The sequence below is a fragment of the Jaculus jaculus genome, chromosome X, assembly GCF_020740685.1.
Source record: "Jaculus jaculus isolate mJacJac1 chromosome X, mJacJac1.mat.Y.cur, whole genome shotgun sequence".
Classification (NCBI taxonomy): domain Eukaryota; kingdom Metazoa; phylum Chordata; class Mammalia; order Rodentia; family Dipodidae; genus Jaculus; species Jaculus jaculus.
This window is the reverse complement of record NC_059125.1, coordinates 2,988,385-3,006,103: the sequence shown is the minus strand read 5'-3', so window position 1 is coordinate 3,006,103 and position 17,719 is coordinate 2,988,385. Positions and strand designations below refer to the sequence as shown.

At 41.2% G+C, this 17,719-nt stretch overlaps 1 protein-coding gene across 5 annotated transcripts in view; it reads right to left on the bottom strand.

Annotated features, from left to right (window-relative positions):
• Sh3kbp1 (SH3 domain containing kinase binding protein 1) overlaps window positions 1-17,719 on the bottom strand; it is a 446,513-nt gene that overhangs the window by 212,598 nt on the left and 216,196 nt on the right. For all 5 annotated transcript variants that reach the window (XM_045140550.1, XM_045140551.1, XM_045140548.1 and 2 more), the window contains one exon: window positions 4,379-4,482. In XM_045140550.1, coding sequence (XP_044996485.1) covers window positions 4,379-4,482 — 104 coding nt within the window. The remainder of the gene's footprint in view (window positions 1-4,378; window positions 4,483-17,719) is intronic.

Below are 17,719 nucleotides of genomic sequence, written 5' to 3'. Positions count from 1 at the left end.
GTCTAAAATTTCTGCTTATTAAAGCAGAAATTTATTATTGCTTTAAGTTGTACTTCTTTAACTAAGAAAATGGAGGAATATCTTCACATAGTTAAGACTTTTCCCCCAGAGGCAGAGATGGTGATACATGCCTAAAATCCCAGTACTGCTGAGGCAACAGGATTGCAAGTTTGAGGCCAGTTTGGGCTACCTAGTGAGACTACGTGTCAAAACATTAACAAAATCCTTTTCTCCCTTGTGGAATTTGTGTTTGTGGCAGATTTAACTATCCCTTACTATTGTTTTAGCAGCGTCCTAATATAGTTTTCATCTATTACATATAGAACTTTTTGTTATGACTTACAACTTTTTTCCTATTTATTATCTTTCTTTACCTTAACTATCTCAAATCATACCAATATTTTTAAAAATATTTATTTATTTATTTATATGACAGAAAAAGAGGGAGGGGGTTGGAAGAGAGAATGGGCACACCAGGGCCTCCAGCCACCACAGATGAACTCCAGACATGCGTGCCCCTTGTGCATCTGGCTAATGTGAGTCCTTGGGAATTGAACCTGGGTCCTTTGGCTTTGCAGGCAAACACCTTAATCACTAAGCCATTTCTCCAGCCCCCATACAAACATTTTTTTAACATTTTTATTAGTCACATCTACTTATTTTATTTTTTTTTTCTTTCGGTTTTTTCGATGTAGGGTCTTGCTCTAGCCCAGGCTGACCTGGAATTCAGTATGTAGTCTCAGGGTGGCCTCAAACTCACTGCTATCCTACCACCTTTGCCTCCCAGATTAAAGACATGTGCCATCACACCCAACTTTTTGTTTTGTTTTGCTTTTGTTTTTCGAGGTAGGGTCTCACTCTATCCCAGGCTGATCTGGGATTCACTATGGAGTGTCAGGGTGGCCTCAAACTCATGACGATCCTCCTACCTCTGCCTCTTGAGTGCTGGGATTAAAAGCATGCACCACCACGCCTGGCTTACACACCCAACTTTTAAAAAAATGTATTTTATTTATTTATTTGAGAGACAGAAGCAGATAGAGAGAATGGGCACACCATGGCCTTTAGCCACTGCAAACGAACACCAGACACGTGTGCCACCTTATGCATCTGGGTTACATGGGCACTGCGGAATTGAACCTGAGTCCTTAGGCTTTACAGGCAAGTGCCAAAACTGCTAAGCCATTTCTCCAGCCCCTTTATTTTTATTTATTTATTTGAGAGAGAGAGAAGGAGGGAGAAAGAGGCAGATAGAGAATGGGTGCTCAGGGCCTCCAGCCACTACAAATGAACTCCAGATCCATGTGCTCCCTTGTGTATCTGGCTTATGTGGGGTCCTGGGGAGTTGAACCTGGATCCTTTGGCTTTGCAGGTAAATGCCTTAAGGGCTAAGCCATCCCTCCAGCCCTCATTTAATTTTTTTTCTCTAGAATTTTTTCCATAGTCACTGTCTTAAGAAAGTTAACTATCACTGGAATGTTTTATTCTGTTGTCCTTTCATTTCACACTCACTTAACTTTTGGTGTGCATGGTGTGCATATGTATATGCATGTTCATGTGTGTGGGCACACATAATGTACGTGCAGGTGCATATGGGTGTATATGTAGGGAGAGCAGAGGACAACCTGCATGTCATTCCTCATGCATGTCGTCCATTTCTTTTTGAGATACATTCATTATTGGCCTGGGGCTCACCAAGTATGCTAGACTGGCTAGCCGGTAACCCCAGGGATCTACCTGTCTCTACTTCCCCAGTGCTGGTACTACTGGCATGTGTAACCATGTCCAGCATTTTTTATGGAGTGAACACAGGTTCTTATACTTGTAAGGCAAGCACTTTACTGACTAAGCTATCTCTCCAGCCTCCCACTCATTTGACAGATGTTCCCTATTTCACACTAGATTTTTTAAAGTAATAAAAATATATATTAGCACAAATTTTCTAAAACTTAGGGGGCAAAGGAAGTTACAGCATGTCCTCCCAACACCATAACAGAAACCCCATTCACAGCTATTCTGGAGACACATACCTTTGTTTTGTACTATTTCTGAGGCTAGTTTTCAAAATCTGAAAGCAATGCAATTAATTCTTTCAAATAACAATGAAAATAAACTTTGAACAGCAAAAATGCAAATTACTCATCCTGAAGAAAAGATAACCCACCAGAGGTTAATGCTGAACACACCAAATGCTGTTGGTATGGACAATGGAGAGACCTGGTTGGAACACTACTGCTGAACACACCAAATGCTGTTGGTATGGACAATGGAGAGACCTGGTTGGAATCCTGAGGAGAGCCAATCCCCAGATAATTAGTCTATCTAGTGCTGGAAGGTGCTATATGAGCTACTGGAGGAAAGTGGCCAATATCTATCTGAGCAACTCAATGTCTAAGCAACTCAGAAGCAAACAACCTGATATGATGCTCACTCAAGTACAATAGTGGCACACAGCCATGGTGGGTAACCAACTGCTCTTGGATTTGCTAACAGATCTGCTCAGTGGAAAGGAAACCATATCTGGAACTGGGAGACAAGTCAGAATCACATACAGATAATGATTCTGCTTTCCATTGTCAAGTTCCCACTAACCTTACACTATAAAACTGTCTAAACACTTTTATTTCTCTCTAAACTAATAATGTTTGTCCAATTTAACTGGCACTGACTTCACATTCCACTGGAGAATCTGCTTCCCTTTCAGATGAGAGCTGGACCTGAGTTGATAAACGACTCAGCACACCTCCACCCCAGCCACAGCAGAAAACACAGAGGAATTGGGGAAATGAACAAGAATGTTACTCTCTCAGTTAAGCTGATATCAAGGGTGATGGAGAAAGATACTGAGGACACTCAACACCTATGAAACCAGAGATCCAGATTCTCCTAAGTGCCCGTCACTGAAGTAGACTTAAAATGCTCCCAGCATAGTTCAGGGGATTTTGAAGAAGAGGGGGTGAAAAGACTGTTAGAGCTGCAAATTGGGACATGTTGCACAGAAACATTGCCTCTCCCCCCGCCATAATGCATGACCCAAAATACCCATGGGTTGACCTGCATCCCCAATGAGAAAGGCCTCTTCAGAAAAGGGGCAGGGAGGAGGGAAAGTATGGTACCAACATGTGATGTTTACATACAAAATATGTCCATATCTAATAATAACAATAAAAGAAAAAATAACTTCAAAGGTTTCTGTCTTATTGTAATGTTGAACACTACTGAGCTTGGCACCTGACTTAGCCATCTTAATCTAGTAATGCTTTCAGTCATTATAAATGCTTTGCTCTCCCATGGTTCTTACAGATCCCTTACTTATGAGTGAAAAAAAAAAAAAAAGAAAAACACAGACATAGATTCAAGTTAGGTTTTATGAGTCAGAGAAATCCAGCTTCTAGGATCAATTCTATCCCTTCTACACACATGATGATTCGCTTATTATAGCCCTCTTAAAATTCTATCTTTCTTTTCTACATTGTGGGCTTCTGTCAGGTTAAGTGATATTTAGGAAACAAAAGCAAATAGAAAACTATATTTCTGTATACAAAGGGAAGTGTTGAATCAGAATGAACGATGAGGTTCTAAGTGGAAGGCCCAGGATCTCCCAGGCATGAAGGAGTAGAACCTGGGCAGCCCGCCTAGTACTTGCAGGAACATTTTAACAGCAGGGATGGTTGTGGATATATAGGACAAAAAAGGAAATGGGAAAGTGACACAGTAGAAATGAGAGTTTTCTGAGTTAATTGACCTGGCTTTTCCCCTCAGCCTTGCCTCTGATAAGAGTCTCTTAGGGGCCTTTACTTATCTATACAATGAAGTAGTCATAATGAATAAGTGGGCTAATGTACAAAGAACCCTATGATAGGGTTGGGAGTATAGCTCAGTGGTAGAGCACTTGCTTAGCATCTGTGAGACCCTGAGTTTGATCTCAGATCCACAAAAAAGAGAATATCATCACAGCTGTTACATGCTTGGTCTTTAAATACATGCTGCTTCTTTTCCTTCTCCCTAAATCTACAGTTTTCCCCATAATGAGTATTTAATCTACATTCTAGAGATAGATCTCAATCAATGTGATCCCCCAGTCTCTCATTAACTAAAGCAGGAAAGAAAGTTGGTGGGATTTCAATGGTACTTGGCATGTTGTGTTACAAAGTCAATGGTCCTACATCTGACCCCAACTGGTCTATAAGCATTCCTCTACAAGAACTGGTTTCTTTTGGAAACTCAACCAGATGTTCTCTAAGGTCTCTGCAAGTTCCAATATCCCATATTAAGGCCAGTGGAGCTGTGCATCTGGCAGCAAGGGATCCTTGGGGCTGGGTGAACAGGTGGGTCTGATGGCCACATGAGGCAACAAGGCCACTAGCCACTTGCTTACCTCTCCTACCACTTCTATGATGTCACCGACTTTCAGCTCAAGCTCATCATCATTCTGGGGCAGGTAGCTGAATGCCACCTGGCATCGGCGCCTCCGTCGCTCGCCTGGATAGAAAAAGCAAAATATTTAGATACAATTCTTCTCTGAAACTAAGGTTCTAAAGGGATGCTTTCTAGGCATGCAGGCAAATTAAGCTGACTTGTCTCAAATATGCTGCCTGGGACATGGCTAGAGGCACAGCAGCCCTGGTCTCTTAGAGAGGGAGGCATTAGAAAGCAGAGCAATGCTTCTTGGTTGTTCAAAAGCTGCTGGGTCAGGAAGGCATGGTTATGAGAAACTGATCCATTGGTGCAGAAGGCAGAAATTCCACCATGAAGCGCTGAAGCACAGTGTTGCCTTAAACAGGTTTCCAGGGATGAGGCTTTATATTTGCTGCTACTGGTTTATAATAAAAGCTGATGAGATGTAGTAGGGAAACAAGTATGTTCTGCTTTAAGGCTAGCAAAGGCAGAGGGTGTTTTCCCCAGAGGTGCAAAGCAAAAGAGGAGGTGTGCTGGCATTTTTTTTTTTAAATCAGTGCCACCCTTTCAACACACTAGAACTTGGGCCTGATAAGCAGCTACCACTTTGAATTCACCCTATACCTGGTATCATTTCAAGTGTCCCATGGGGTTTAAAAGCTCTATTTCTGCCCCAGGGGATCCATTAACAGGATCCCTGTCTGCATTCACAGAACCAACCCAGGCAAATCAAAGTAAAAGCCAAGATCACACTTCACTTGACCAGAGGATACTCAAGGTTATGTCATGTTAGTCACCCGGTGGGAGACTGACTCATAGCTGGTGCAAATACAGATGCAGCTGTCCAAACAAAGCACATCTATACCACACATGTGCATTGTGATGAGAATGAGCATGCATGTGGGGTGGGGTGGGTGTGTGTATCTAACATACAGGCATGCAGCGGTGGAGGCCAATGCCAGCGAGAGGTGATAGAAATTAGGAAGTGAGATGGAAAATGTTCAGAGGCTTGTTGCTCATAGCTGACCATCATACCACTTCTTCATGCCACCACACGGCCTAGAAAACCAAAGGGATCAACGACTTCAAAGAAATGCATTTAGAAACGTGGAAATTATTTCTGGGTATTGCTTCTGGGGATTCTTTTTCTTTTCTCGTCTTTTTCCTGAAAAAGAAGTCCCTGCAGGGGTGATTACAGGCCCCATTAGGCCCCCACACAGCATGGCATCACACAAAAAGGAAGGTGTCTGAACTACAGCTATGTGCTCCCTGATCAATATTTTTCAAAAGCCAGTGTGGCCTAGTTCTGTTTCATTTTTCTCTCTCTGTATCTTACTAAGGAAGAAAGGATTAAACAGAGAAGCAGGCAGAAGTTCAGAATCAATATCTTGTCAGATCACATCTCCAGTGAGTACACTAATGATTTCTACGCCTTTGTGCAAAGTCACAAGCTGTTGAATCTTAACATGAACAAATGCAGAGCTCTCAAGTCCAATTGTAAGTGAGCAATGCAGCCTGTCAGCGGACTGAGCCATGCAACCCTAAGGAGGGCCTGGCTCTCTGTAGGCTAGAGGATCCATTTCACCTTGTTTCTCCAAGGTGCAAGGCTAGCGGAATGGAAATGCAATGCTAAGAAGGACACCACTAGAATTGGGTGTGATGGTGCAGGCCTGTAATCCAAGCCCTCAGAGGGCTAAGGCAGGAGAATCCTGAGTTAGAAGCTAGCATGGGCTGTAGAGTAAGATCATGTCTCAAAAATACACAAACAGGGCTGGAGAGATGGATTAGCGATTAAGCGCTTGCCTGTGAAGCCTAAGGACCCCGGTTCGAGGCTCAGTTCCCCAAGACCCACGTTAGCCAGATGTACAAGGGGGGCGCACGCATCTGGAGTCCGTTTGCAGTGGCTGGAGGCCCTGGCGTGCCCATTCTCTCTCTCTATCTGCCTCTTTCTCTCTGTCTCAAATAAATAAATAAAAATATTAAAAAAATACACAAACAGAGCTGGGGAGATGCCTCAGTATATAAAGCAATTGCCATGTAAGCATGAGTGTCTGAGTTTCGACTCCCAGGACCTACATAAAGTCAGATGCTGTAGCATTCCTATGGTGATAAGGGAGGCAGACACAGAATTTCCTGGATGTTTGCAAGCCAGCCAGCCTGGGGAACAAACACAGTGTTGAACAACAGTAAGAGACCATGCCTCAAATAAGGGCGAACACTCGAAATTATTCTTTGACCTCCACTCATTCTGTGGCAGGTATGCACCTGCCCTTATACATGTGAACACACATGTATGCACACATACATACACAAAACAAACAAACAAAAAACTACTACTACCCCATAGCTCCTGACATCATAGATGACAAATCAACTCCTCTGTACTATAAAAGATGCAGGTGTCCATTCTAGGCAAGACCATCTAAGTGACAAGCTCATTTCAGTGCTCCTCTTGTGCCCTTCTGCCCCATATACAACCCTTAAGATGAAGTGCTCCGAATCCTTAAAAGTTTGCATTTTCTAGAAGTAAAGGTGAAATGAAACCTGAAGACACAAATCTGAACATGAAACAAATAAAATAACAAATGTCTGCAAAATGACAACCACGGAAGTCACCCAAGTTCCAACCAAAATGACTTAATAACAACAATGGAAGACTCAGTGTTAGCTAAATCCATATTTAGTCAACATGCACCAATAATTATAATAAAAAAGGAAAACCAAAAATCTTAATATGCAAGTTCATATCCCCTAAGAAAACCCTGCAAAGCATAACTTTTACTCAATACTACACAAATGGCAATGGTGAGACTGTTTTTTAGAAAAAAAATAACTAATCCAACAGATTCAGAACTTGAACTCAATCATCAGATTTATTTTGAACCAGATCTATAAATTGGACTTCCATAAAGGCCTGCCTGCTATCGATGCATTCACTAATTTCTCTCTGTAGAGCCAGTCAATATTATTTTAAAAGCCTCAAAATTCTTTCTCAACTTTTAGCATAAAATCCTGTAAGACACACTGCCAACACAGGAGGAAAGTCCCTATGGAGAGCATGAGGAAAGGGCTCCGAGCAGGATGCTAAAGGCCATCTGACTTGAGCTCAAGCAGGAACTGGTATTCACCCTACGCTGGGACAGCTTATTATAATTTTTTTGAGCTTGTTTGTTTGTGACAGAGTCTCACTATGTAGCCCAGACTAGTCTCAAACTCATAATCCTCCTGTCTCTGCATTCCAAATACTGGAACTGCAGGTGTGCACCACCATGTCCACCAGCTTGTAGTTACTTTGAAAGCACTTCTAAGAAACATCACACTGGGCCAACTACGTAAGTTGCAAAGGAGCCAGGATGAGCAACCGTTTTGCAAATGAGGAAACTAGAGATCAGTGACTTGCCCTATATCACCACTCTGGTAAGTATCGGTATTTCCTTAGCCTGAGTGCAGGTCTCTTTCCAGTCCTGGGTGAACTAATTCAAATTTATATCCAGGTATGAATTCTCTGCAATATGTACTGGTTGTTTCCTGTAACAGCATGTGACAACATCCCAGGTCTTCACAACAGCTTTCATTATAGAGAGCTCAAATATAGGACTACTGTTTTTCCAGGAGTCAACTTGTATATACCTACCACTTCAAGGATAGGGTGTGTGACATTGAGAGAAAGTGTATTCCAATTGCTTCCATCCATCTAAATATCACAAATTTTAAGGATGTCAATTCAGTATTTTTCTCTCTTGGTACTTTGTCTTCATCCATCATCCATGATGACATGTTCCTGGACCCAATATTACATAGGCAGGAGGATCATGAGTTTGAGGCCAGTCTGGGCTACACGGTGAGACTCTGTCACAAATATTGCCATGATGTATACAAGTGAGTCTGAACAATCCTCAAAAAAGTATTACAAACACATCATTTCCTTTTTTGTTTGTTTTTTGAGAACTGGGGATAAACATGGTATGCTCATGACTGGGATTTAGAATCCCATAGCTTGAGCTACCTCTTCCTGCCTTGACAAACTGAATATGGAGTTCTTGATGCAAACTCTGGTTTAACACACATTACTAGGCTTTCTCCTCCCTACAGAATAAACTGAGTCTACAAAAACAATTGTAGGGCTGGAGAGATGGCTTAGCAGTTAAGCGCTTGCCTGTGAAGCCTAAGGACCCCGGTTCGAGGCTCGGTTCCCCAGGTCCCACGTTAGCCAGATGCACAAGGGGGCGCACGCGTCTGGAGTTCGTTTGCAGAGGCTGGAAGCCCTGGCGCGCCCATTCTCTCTCTCCCTCTATCTGTCTTTCTCTCTGTGTCTGTCACTCTCAAATAAATGAATAAATAAATTAATTAATTAAAAAAAAAACAATTGTGTTTAACATTGTCTTGACAACTTCCACAAATACTGACAATATACCATGATCACAACCCTCCACAGCCCTCCTTTATGGTTTTTTATTTTTATTTTTATTTATATATTTGCAGGGAAAGGAAGAAGAAAGAGGCTGAAGAAATGGCTTAGTGGTCAAAGCACTTGCCTACAAAGCCAAAGGACCCAAGTTTGCTTCCCTAGTACCTATGTAAAGACAGATGCACAAGGTGGTACATGTGTCTGGAATTTGTTTGCAGTGGCTAGAGGCCCCAGTGCGCCAATTTTCTCTCTTCCTCCTCTTCTCTTTCTCTGTCTCTTTTTCTCTCTCTCAAACAAATAAATATAATGTTTTTTTTAAAGAGGCCTGAAGCTATTTCTCAGCAGTTAACACACTTGCCTGTAGAGCCTAATGATCCAAGTTCAATTCCCCAGTACCCACATAAAGTGAGATGTACAAAGTGACAGATGCATTTGAAGTCCATTTGCAGTACCTGGAGGCCCTGGTATACCCATTCTCTCTCTGTGTCTCTATCTTCTACCTCTTCTTGCAAATAAATAAATAAAATTTAAAAAAATAAAAGAAAGAGGGAGGGAGGAGAGAGAGAATGGGCAGGCCAGGGCCTTTGGCCACAGCAAATGAATTCCAGACACATGCACTGCTGTGTGTATCTGGCTTTATGTGAGTACTGGGTAATTGAACCCAGGCTGTCGGCCTTTTCAATAAAGTACCTTAACTGCTGAGACATCTCTCCAGCCATTTATGTGTTTTCTCAAATACTATATAGCTTGGCATAGTGGCTCACTCCTGTAATCCCATCACGTGTGAGGCTCAGGTAAGATGATTGTCACAAGTTTGAGGTCAGCCTGGGCTACACAGTGAGTGAGTTTCAGGCCAGCCTGGACTACAGACTGAAACATTGTCTCAGTAAAATACAAAATATCACTATATTCCTAGCATTTGGAGAACAAAAGCAGGATACCAGAAGGATCAGCATTTCAAGGTCAGCCTCAGCTACATAACAAGTTTGTGGCCAGTGTAGGCTACATGAGACTGTTTTACACACACACACACACACACACACACACACACACACACACTACAACAACATTACAAAAACTAGAAAGTGGAGAAAATACATGTTTTCTCATTTGTAGCAGCACCACTGTCAGTGTTCTGTGTCACTGTTTCCTAAGCAGGGCCCCTCTTCATACATACCTGAAAGACAGAATAGATATAAAACCATGCAAATGTGTATGCACAGATGGTTTACTGAAATAAGGAACATTTGGTCAGCCCTGCTTTATAGCCTTATAGTATGTTAGCCATGAAATACACATGAGTACACAATCACAGGCAAGAATACAGGTACACACTTAAGACAAGATAGGCACACTAACAAGTCTAGTTAAAACAACCACTAAACTACTATTGCTTGGTTAATGGATGCGTTATGCTCATCAAATTTCTCTCTAAATATTTATGTGTATGTCTAAACAATGGTCCTGCACTTACTTTCAGTAAGAGAAACTTCTTTTTGTAAATAGCATTAAAGACTTGGGAGACCAGAGACTCATCAAAGTGCTGAGAAAGAATGACAGCTCAGTGCCCAGCACCAAATAGAACATGTTTATCATATCCACCATGGCTCAGGGAATACTGCAGAAGAGGTGGCAGAAAGCAGGTAAGAGCAAGAGGAGAAAGAGAAGTGTTTGGAATACTGTCTTCTAGACATTTAAGTGGCCATTGAATTTATGGCCTCACAGTGGGCCCATCAACATGTCATCATGGATGATGGAAGAAGGCCAAAAAAGAGAGATTGAACTAGAAGAAGAGCTAGTTAGAAAAGAAAGAGCCATGTAGAAGGGGGATGGAGGACAGAAGAAAATAATGGGAGGGGATTATGATCAAAATACATTATGTACATGTTGGAAAATTGTCAATAAAAATTACACTACAAATACACCATCTGAATAAAAATAATTTTAAGGAACTTTCTTTGGAACTTTAAGATAATAAACATAAAATAGATTAATAGATGGCATTATGTTGCCTTAGGAGAATTTCTGATAAAAAAAGAGCCTCATCGATTTTCAGCAATGCTCTGAAAGTAGGGTATGATGACACACATACAACCCAAATCTATTTAAAGGCATTTAATTTTAAGTGTAAGGTCTATAATTTCATGTGAATTAAATCTCAGTAAATTTGTTTTCAAAAGTGGACTAAAAAAATACCCAGCATCTAACATTTATTGATTACTTAATACCTAAGACTATTAGATACTTTACTTGTATTACCCATTTATTTCACATCAAACCTCTGGGTAGATTACTGACCCCTTTTCAGGCAAGGAGTTTGATAAAGATCCAGTATTTTATCAGAGTTCTTACAGCTTATAAGTAGAAGGCTTTAGATTTCAAACCAGATGATATAATTCTAGAGATACGTTTTATGCAGCTGGTTACTCCTAATAGGAATTCACAGCTCTGTCTTGAGAATGAAGAAAGAACTAGCTGGGCTAACATGGTACATGGTTAAAAGGTGAGATCAGAAAGTGAAAAGGTACCAATCAGGAGCAGACTGGAAATTGAACCATCATCAGTTGTATGGAAAGGAGCCACAGCACACTTACCTTCCCTGAAAATAAAACTTCAGAAACCAAAAAGTAAACTATGATTCAGTCCCAGAAGCAATACATACATTGATATTTTGGAGTCTTCACCCTGGGGTCTTATGATATGTGAAAACATTACTTGATCAATTTATCCAATGACCACAAAAAATATAACAAATAATGTCATGGAAGAAAAAAGTCGTTGGGTCAACTGAAAACCTCCAACATGCACACAGTCAACTTTTAACCTCTTCCATCTCTTTTGACAAAAGAAAGTTCTGAAGGTTCAAATCATTTGATATTTTAAAGACTCCATGGAGTTGATCAAATGGATCCTTACCACATGCCCAGGGAAACTGACAGTATACTGTAATCCATATTGCAAGAGAAAAAGTAATGTTAGATTAGAGAGATGGCTTGGTGGTTGAGGTGCTTGCCTGCAAAGCCCAAGGACCCAATTCAATTCTCCAGGACCTAAATAAGCCAGATATACAAAGTGGCACATGCATCTGGAGTGCATTTGCAGTGGCTGGAAGCCCTGATGTGCCCATTCATTCTCTCTCTTTCTCTATTTGTCTCTCAAATAAATAAATAAAAATATCTCTTTTAAAAAAAAGTAATGTTGGGGTAGAGAGATGGCTTAGTGGTTAAGTGCTTGTCTGTGAAGCCTAAGAACCCTGGTTGAGGCTCGATTCCCCAGGACCCACATTAGCCAGATGCATAAGGGGATGCACGTGTCTAGAGTTCATTTGCAGTGGCTAGAGCCCCTGGCATGCCCATATTCATTCTCTCTCTCCCCCTCTCCCTCTCCCTCCCTCCCTCTCTCTCTCTCTCTCTCTCTCTCTCTCTCTCTCTCTCTCTCTCTCTCTCTCCGTCTTCCTCTCTCTGTCTGTTGCTCTCAAATAAATAAAAAAATAAATAAACAAAAAATAAAATTAAAAAGTAATGTTAAAGGTGAAGGGGAAAATCAGAAATCCCTAATTCCTAGTGTTCAAAAGGTCACTTCTGGAACTTTCTCCAGAATGTTAAAAGTGCAGGGTTGCACACCTCCCAGAGAAGCTAATAACAGCTAATGGTTGCTGGGGAGAGGATTCAGGCTATCCAGTGTTGTAGCCACCAATAATTTGCCCACAGTCCAATAAATAACCTTCAAACCATGCTCATGCAAACAACCTCAATTTAACTCACTTAGTCCAAAAAAGGCATGAAAATAGGATGGAGATTAATTGGGAAGAAGAAAGGTTTTAGTGGATGAGAAGAGAAGTAAGAGTGGATAATTGGGGAAATAACATCAAAATATGTGGGCTGGAACCTGCAGTGGAAGTGGCACCATGAAAGCTGCTCTTACTGCTGATGTGACAATCAGGATGATGGTGGCAGACAGTGATCAAGCACAACCTATCAAAGCAGAAATCTATAGGCTACAAAGAACTCAGCACTAAATCAGAGTGCCAACAGGTCTGCCATGGCTCAGGGAACATTGCAGAAGATGGGGCAGAAAGATTTTAAAAGCCATAGAGTGGGTGGCAATACACTGAGGGACAATCAATCCCCCATTATCCCATTGGGACTTACTGAGGCCTTCATGACTCCACAGTAAATCCTATAACTCCGAAGAGGAGGGCCCCATGGAAACAGGAACAGTGGAGATAAAATAAAAGAGTATAATCTGTTAAAAATAGATAATACAATACAATACAATACATAGGCTGCAGAGATGGCTCAGTGTTTAAAGGTGCTTATTTGCCTGGGGTTCAATTCCCCAGTACTCATATAAAGCCAGATTTAAAGTGTTGCTTGCATCACTGGAGTTTTTTTGCAGTGGCAAGATGCCCTGGTGCACCCATTCTCCCTCCCTCTCTCTCTCTCTCTCTCTCTCTCTCTCTCTCTCTCTCTCTCTCTCTCTCTCTCTCTCTGTGTGTGTGTGTGTGTGTGTGTAAGTAAATTTATAGTTTTTAAAATTCAGGGTAGGGCTGGAGAGATGGCTCAGCAGTTAAGTGTGCTTCCTAGGTAAGAATAAGGGCCTGAAGGCCCTGAAACCACGAGAATTCAAATCTCCAGATCCCATGTAAAACAGCTAGGTTCCTGTAACTCGGTCTCACAGAGGAGTAGAGACCTAAGAATTGACCAAGTCCTGCAAGCTCCAGAATCAGTTAAAAAAAAAAAAAGAAAAAGATTAGTTCAATCAAGACCCAGTGGAAGATCAAAGGAATAGGACACTCTAGCCACCACAGGTGAGCAACCCCAGTCACACTGTGTGTGTGTTTGTGTGTGCGTGCGTGCGTGCGTGTGTGTGTGTGTGTGTATACATGCACACTTGTACATGTGCAAAAACAACAAAAAAGTCCAGGGTAGATTTATGGAGCTCAATTTCTGGGGTGGCAGCAGCTAGAGCCCTGCATTTAAAGCTATCTCCCCACATGATAATGTTCACAAAAATATGAACCTGGGGTAATGAATCAGCACAATACTTCACTGGTGAAGTTACCCAGGAAGCCTTTATAAAACTGCCCTTACCTTCCTAAATGGTACTCTCTAAGGAACTAGGTCTCCATATAAAATGGCTTCTTCCATGACTGAGGCAAAAAAAAAAAAATACCAGATGAGACAATAGACAAATATCAGGTTACATCAAATTAATAGAAGGACACAAGAGTTGGCTTCATAGGCCTTTCAGTGGGCACATCTGACAAAATAACAGAATGTACTGTGGGATAGTTAGTATTTATTCATTTCCAATAAAATCATAAGGTAACACTGGTACATTCAACAGACAGAAATCCAGACAGATAGACAGATATGATTAGATGGTTAAGGGCTGAGAAATGATAGCTCTTTTGTGACAAAAGAATACTGACTAGTAAATACAGATAAGGTAGAAACAGATGATTACTATTTAGTAACTGTTAGGATATAGGCTGCTGTCTTTGTAAAAGGACAGATGCCAGCACCACACAGACAAGTAGTCATACCAATTGTATCATCCTTTTCTCATCCCAGGTACAAGGAAAGAGAGCTGGAAGCCTGTGTGAGAAAGCAGGACCAGCTAAAGTCCTGATTTCTGACTTTACAACTTACTCCGTGCCTTTTCCTAGTCCCTAACACTAGCAACCGGTATTAGTTACCTTCTTGTTGCTGGGACAAAACACCCGGCAAAAATCCATTTATAGGAGGAAGGTGTTAGTTCCAGATACAGTTCCATGTTACAGTCTATTGTGGCTGGGAAGATATGGTGACAGGAGCTGGAGGTAGCTTGTCATTTACAGTCCACAGTGAAGAAGCAGAGAATAATGAAATACTGGTACTCAGACAGCTCAGTCCTTTTTGTACAGTCCAGTAACCCAGCCTAGACTCATGAAATGGTGTTGCCCACAGTTAAATTGGATCTGCTCACCTCAATTAACCAAATCAAGGTAATCCCTTATAGGCATGCCCTGAGGTAAACCTAATCTAGTTATCTCTGACTGGTGATTCTTGGTACTGACACATTGACAATCAATATATACCAGCAAATAACCCAAACTGTGTCCACCTCTTAGCTCACTCATTTCTAGTGAAAAAATCTCTCCCCTTGAAAAGGTTATAAAAAGCCTGGCATGATGGTACATGCCTTTAATCCCAGCACTCAGGAGGCAGAGGTAGGAAGATCACCATAAATTTGAGTCCACCCTGAGACTACATGGTGAATGTCTAGTTAGCCTGCACTACAGCAAGATGCTACCTTGAAAAGCCAAAAATAATAAGAAGAAAACATAAAAGTAAGGAATTTCCTTTTTCCTGTGAACTTATTCAATTAACTCCCTGAGAATCTGTTCCCATCCATTCTACTGGAAGTTCATATTAGTGCCTCTCCATTCAACCCAGTTCAGAATCTTTAATAGTCATAGTCATCATTCTGGCAAGAATCAATAGTTCTTAAAACTACTGATTGGAAGTTTGCTGGGGATTAGGATATTTAAAGAGCCTCAAGGTATTTTTCTCAGGTTACTATAAATCACAAAGAAAATGGTCCACCTCCTTAGAATAGAGAAGGCTGGCAGGCATATTCTTACCCAATTGATCAAAGTTAGCACTGCCAATCATGAGGCAACTTGACAAACATCATGTCCCTCCTTATTGGCTGTACCTACGGGGATATTCTGTCACATACACTAGCTTCAATCTAGCCATAAGGAAACTATCATGCAATTCCAAAGTGAGGGACAGTCCACACACAAAAAAATGCCCTGATTTTTTTTTCTTATTTTAACTTCAATATCACAAAATATTATGAAGAGTAGGGACTATTCTAGATTGAAAAAATATATGCCTGGGCTGGAGGGAAAGCTTAGCAGATAAGACGTTTATCTGCAAAGCCAAAGGACCCAGGTTTGATTCCCCAGGACCCACGTTAGCCAGATGCACAAGGAGGTGCACAGGTTTGGAGTTCGTCTGCAGTGGCTGAAGGCCCTGGCATGCCTATTCTCCCCGCCCCCATTTCTCTGTCAAATAAATAAAAATAAAATATTTTTTAAAAGATATGCCTTAGCCGGGTGTGGTGGTGCACGTCTTTAATCCCAGCACTCAGAAGGCAGAGGCAGGTGGATCGCTGTGAGTTTGAGGCCATCTTGAGACAACAAAATGAATTCCAGGTCAGCCTTGGCTAGAGTGAGACCCTACCTCAAAAAACTTAAAAAAAAAATAGATATGCCTTAAGTATATACAAATGTTACATCAACTTTTAAGAGACTAAAAAATATGACAACTAAATACAATGCATAATCCTTAATTGGGTTATTTTTTTATAATTTTTATTTATTTATTTGTGTGTGTGAGAGAGAGAGAGACAGATAGAGAATGGGCACACCAGGGTCTCTAGCCACTGCAAAGGGACTCCAGAAGCATGTACCACCTTGTGCATCTGGCTTATGTGGGTCTCCAGCCTGGGTTCTATTTTTCTTTTTCTTTTAAGACTGTAATATAAAGACATTATTGGGAGAACTGGGAAAATTTAAACATGGACTAATTCTACATTATTATAATTATATTAATGTTATACATTTCCAAAGTGCATCAATTCTGTTTCAGTTGTACAGCAAAATGTCCTCAATTTTAGCAAACATATTCTGAAGTATTTAAGGATGAAGTGTCTAGATGTTTATACATTACTCTGTAATTCTTTTACAAAAACAACAAAAAGGGGGCTGGAGAGATGGCTTAGTAGTTAAGGTGCTTGCCTAGGAAGATTAAGGACCCAAGTTCGATTCCCCAGTACCCACATAAAGCCAGATAGACAAGGTGGCACACATGTCTGGAGTTCCTTTGCAGTGGCTGGAGGCCCTGGTGTACCCATTCTCATTCTCTCTCTCTCTCAAATAAATAACTATTAAAAAGCGGAATATTGTAGATACAAAATAAAAATGGCAAATGCTGACAACTGGGGAACCTAGGTGGGTATTCATTGTACCAACTCTTCTACGCATCTGAAATTTTTCTCAAAAGTTTGAGGAAGAAGAGGGAAAATATCAAAACTTGGACTTCACCTCTAGAGATTCTTATGTCACTGGTCTGGAGTGTAGCCTGGAAATCTGGATTTGAAAAGCTCCTCAGGTGATTCTACCATGAAGCCAATGTGCAGAGACATCAAGGCAGATGTGTTTGTTCAAGGAAGAACATCTAGCCAAGAGTCAATGTGACCTTTCCATGACCATGTTACTCTAGGGCCTACCTTTGGTATCTTTTTCCACAAGGGAGAGAAATCAGATGACTAAACATCTAATGGCATTATCCTACTACATAACTCTGGTGAATACTGCTATAATGGGATTTTACTCCACAGGACTTTGGAACAGATGCACTAAGCAATTCCAAGCTCTGGAAATGATTCCTGGAGGCAAGAGAGTGGAGAATATGAAGAGATCTGCTATGGTTCATTAGCAGACACTGCTGGGGTGCAATAACTCCCCATGTTACTGAACAACATGTTGGCTTCTTAAAGCAAGTTGTCCTTGAGTTGGAAATTTCAGTTTATGCAAAGACCACATTTTCTATCTCAGGATGAAAAGGCAATACAACCTAAACTAAATCAATGTGGACAATTACACATTTCACCTGGGACACAAATGGATTCTGGATGGAGGGGAAGAGATACAGACTCTACATCATAACCTCTACTGGCAATATTGCTATTCACCAGACTGTTTCACTGTAATGCAACTCAAAGAAGGAGAAAGACACCAGGCTGGGAAGATACATCAGTTGGTAAAATGCTTGTCTCATGAGTATGCAGACCTGAGTTCTATTCCCAGTAGCCATGTAAAATGTTACAGTGTTGGGGAGGCAAAGACAGGAGGATCCC